General features: G+C 39.5%; 1 protein-coding gene across 1 annotated transcript; it reads right to left on the bottom strand.

The window, feature by feature from the left end:
* Positions 1-674: 674 nt before the first annotated feature.
* LOC121188058 (hepatitis A virus cellular receptor 1 homolog) lies at positions 675-2,553 on the bottom strand. Its single transcript, XM_041047600.1, has 6 exons — positions 2,357-2,553; positions 1,872-2,204; positions 1,695-1,784; positions 1,420-1,499; positions 934-1,027; positions 675-775 (listed from the first exon to the last, which is right to left on the bottom strand). Exons 1-6 carry the CDS (start codon positions 2,397-2,399, stop codon positions 693-695), a joined length of 723 nt encoding a protein of 240 aa, XP_040903534.1. The 5' UTR covers positions 2,400-2,553; the 3' UTR covers positions 675-692.
* Positions 2,554-3,209: the final 656 nt, after the last annotated feature.

Here is a 3,209-nt window from a genome sequence, read left to right as displayed (position 1 = left end):
CACAGTTAAATAGAGCTATGCCATCAGACCAAACAATTTTACCATAAATCTGACAGGAGCTTGGTGAAAATGTTCATTCATATGGACCTGAAATATGTCTGAAATGTATTTTTGTTTAACTTAATCTTTATTTAGGATAGTTTTTCAATATACAGTTAAAATGCTACATCTATGTTTCTTCCAAACAAATAGAATAGTAAGACACATTTCCCCCATACTCCCATTACCCTCCTTCTCCATCCCATCTTTCCCAACCAAACTGTGTTTTTCATATTAATACATATTCAGTACAGAATCCTCCCCTCTAATATTTTAATAGTAATGCATGAAGTCCAGCAGGTGGCATTGTGTCCACAAATATAAGTCGACCACAAGCTTTTCAGGGCTGTGAGATCAAATTTGCCACGAAACACAGAGAGACAGAAAATAAAAGCAAATTAATTAATCTGCAAGATATTTTCACATCTCCTGTTGCATATTTACCCTTTTCACTGCAATATGAGCACAGTGGGACCCTGTAAGCTGCTTCACTGGGGAAAAAAGACAATCTTCATTATGTTACTGATTAACAAATAAGAGATCAAAAGGTTTCTCTCTAAAGCTGAGGAGATGGAAAGCATCAACACACAGCAAGCAGACACTTCTTCAGTCAGATGTTCCTGTAAACTCATTAGTTCGTGTACTGCTGGCCATCACTTTGGGACACTTTCATAAATGTTCTCAGCAGCTGAGGTGTCAACATGCAGAAGGTCGCCCCCCGACTGAAATGATCCACCTAGTGGGAAGAAATGCAAACATTTAACTAAAGTCTTCGTCTGAAGAAGGAAGCCCCACTGCCAGTGACTTCGACTTCTCAATAGGCGCCCACTTTGAATGTATTAAATTAATCTGAACGGCACATGAGTCACAAACTATAATCCATTCCACACTTACGGAAAATAAAGACAAGGATTATGATTATGGTGGAGAAGAAAATAGCTCCCATCCTGGCAATGTTCTCCACTCTCAGGAGGGCTTTGAATATTTCCTGCAAAGAAAAGGAACCTTATCATGAAGGACTGGGTCAATTATAATTAGCACACAGTCTTAAATATGAGAGTTAATAGACAGTACAAAGAAAAATATACTTTATGTTTAAAACTGTAATATAGCTTTGTACTTTCTGTTCCTCATTCCCAATCTTAACCCACACATGTACAAAATCAAGCTGAATTCTTATAATTTATATTAATAAAGATGGGAAAGATGCAAACTTCAATAACATTTCTGGTTATAAATCAAATTTTCCAACAAGAATCTTTAGACAAAATGTTCCTCAAGAAGGCCAGATGTGTTAATACATTGGTTGGAAATAAATAGGCCCTGTGACTTTAAAAACATATTTATCTGTGTGTGTTTTTAAATAAAACAGTATCATACCTTAGTTCTTCCACAATGAATAATGTCCACTGTTGGGTCAGCAACTTCCACATTCTTAGGCACAGATGTTGTCAATATTTCTGTTAGGAATAGAAACCAGCAGTCACCACCATGCATGACGAGGAGTTCCTGCCTATGAACGAAATGTTGTGATCTACAATATGTTTCATCCTTGAATATAAAAAAGTGCCAATGCAACTACTTAATTACATTTACTTTTGCAAAAAAGAGAGACATAGGTCAACAAAATCTCCCATTTTTGTATTTATGCACACCTGATTGCTCAGCATGTCTCCCATCGGTAGCAACAGTCAACTGCTGGGTAACAACTGTCGACTGCTGGGTAACAACTTGTTCCACAGGAGCTGGAGAAAAAAACACAACACCTTAAAGCTCAACTGAAAAACACCACACACTTCATGATCACCCTCAGCAGTATGCATGAACATTACCTTCCTCCATGACCAGGTGTATGTTGACTTTATAGTCATTGAATAGCCCAGGGATCTCAACCCTGCAGCCGTACACACCGCCGTCACTCAACTGAGCGTTCAGGATGGTCAGGGACACATCTCCTTCTGTCACCCTGCCCAGTAGCTGGTACCTGGACGACTGCCTGGACTGTACAGCCCCATCCTGGGAGGAGAGGATTGTGCTAGAGCACTTGAATGTGGGCACCGTCCCTTGTCCCCAGCAGAAACTAAGCACACCGTGAGTTTGGGTGTCATACTCACAGGGCAAGGTGACATTGTGCCCAATGAGGCCAATAACATCACTGAAGGTGCCTGTGAAGGACAGCAATTGATCAAACTGGATGATTCGATTGAAGTTTCAGCTGTAATTCTGAAAAGCCTACGATGGCACCCACACACACCCCTCCACCCACAAGCACACTACAAATACCCTTAAAACAAAAAAGCACAGAATATTGACTTACCTTGGGTCAAGATGGAGAGGAAAAAAAAACAAAGACCACGCATGTGTGTAGGCTATTGTATAACGATGTCCTGAAGTGAGGATGAAATGAATTTCTCCCCCCACACACACTCCCGGAGGATGGTATCGTGAACTGACGCTTCAACTACCCTTTTTTGAAAATCAGGAAGGAAATCATTGCAAGTCAGTTTTTTTTTTTTGTTGTTAGTGGTTTTTTTTTTTTTGGAGCTATAAAAATGCGCTGTTATAAGCCACATCCGAGTTTAATCACCACCATCAGCGATCATCTGTAAGATAAATGAAAATATTCTACTGTACAAAGAAAACACCGATCGGCGACAGCAATAAAACCAGTTACCTGTTTTAATGCTGACTGGGGTATTTGCACAGTATATAGAAACAGCAGGGAGGTAACAAATTAAAGGAAAAACCAACATTAAATGCCTTCAGTGAGCCTTAGCATTGATTTAAGACTCTAGAACTCAAGTGTAGGGACGAACACCATTCTCACATATATTTACGTATATGGCATTTACACACTAGCAACACTATGTAGTCCCACGTATATTCATTTTCAGTACATGGGAAGTGGAAGGGAGAACTCAAACAGGAAATATCTGACACAAGCAGTTCTTAAGAAGTCAAGATTTTTTTTTTTATGTTTACAGCTTCTGTAATCTCTGCCTGGGAAAAAAAAAGAGCAAAATCAATTATGTCACTCTGGGCGTTTGAATTCCTTCACACTGCTCACAGACTGAGAAATTTTTGGATCAGAGTCCCCAGTTTTCCACTGGGATCATTAAAGCTTCTTCTTATCTTCAGCAGTAATAGTGGTAACTGGAGTAGCAGTAGTA

The sequence above is a fragment of the Toxotes jaculatrix genome, chromosome 10 (genome assembly GCF_017976425.1).
Source record: "Toxotes jaculatrix isolate fToxJac2 chromosome 10, fToxJac2.pri, whole genome shotgun sequence".
In the NCBI taxonomy this organism is placed as follows: domain Eukaryota; kingdom Metazoa; phylum Chordata; class Actinopteri; family Toxotidae; genus Toxotes; species Toxotes jaculatrix.
Note: the sequence above shows the minus strand (reverse complement) of the source record. Positions and strands in the feature narration are given on the sequence as shown.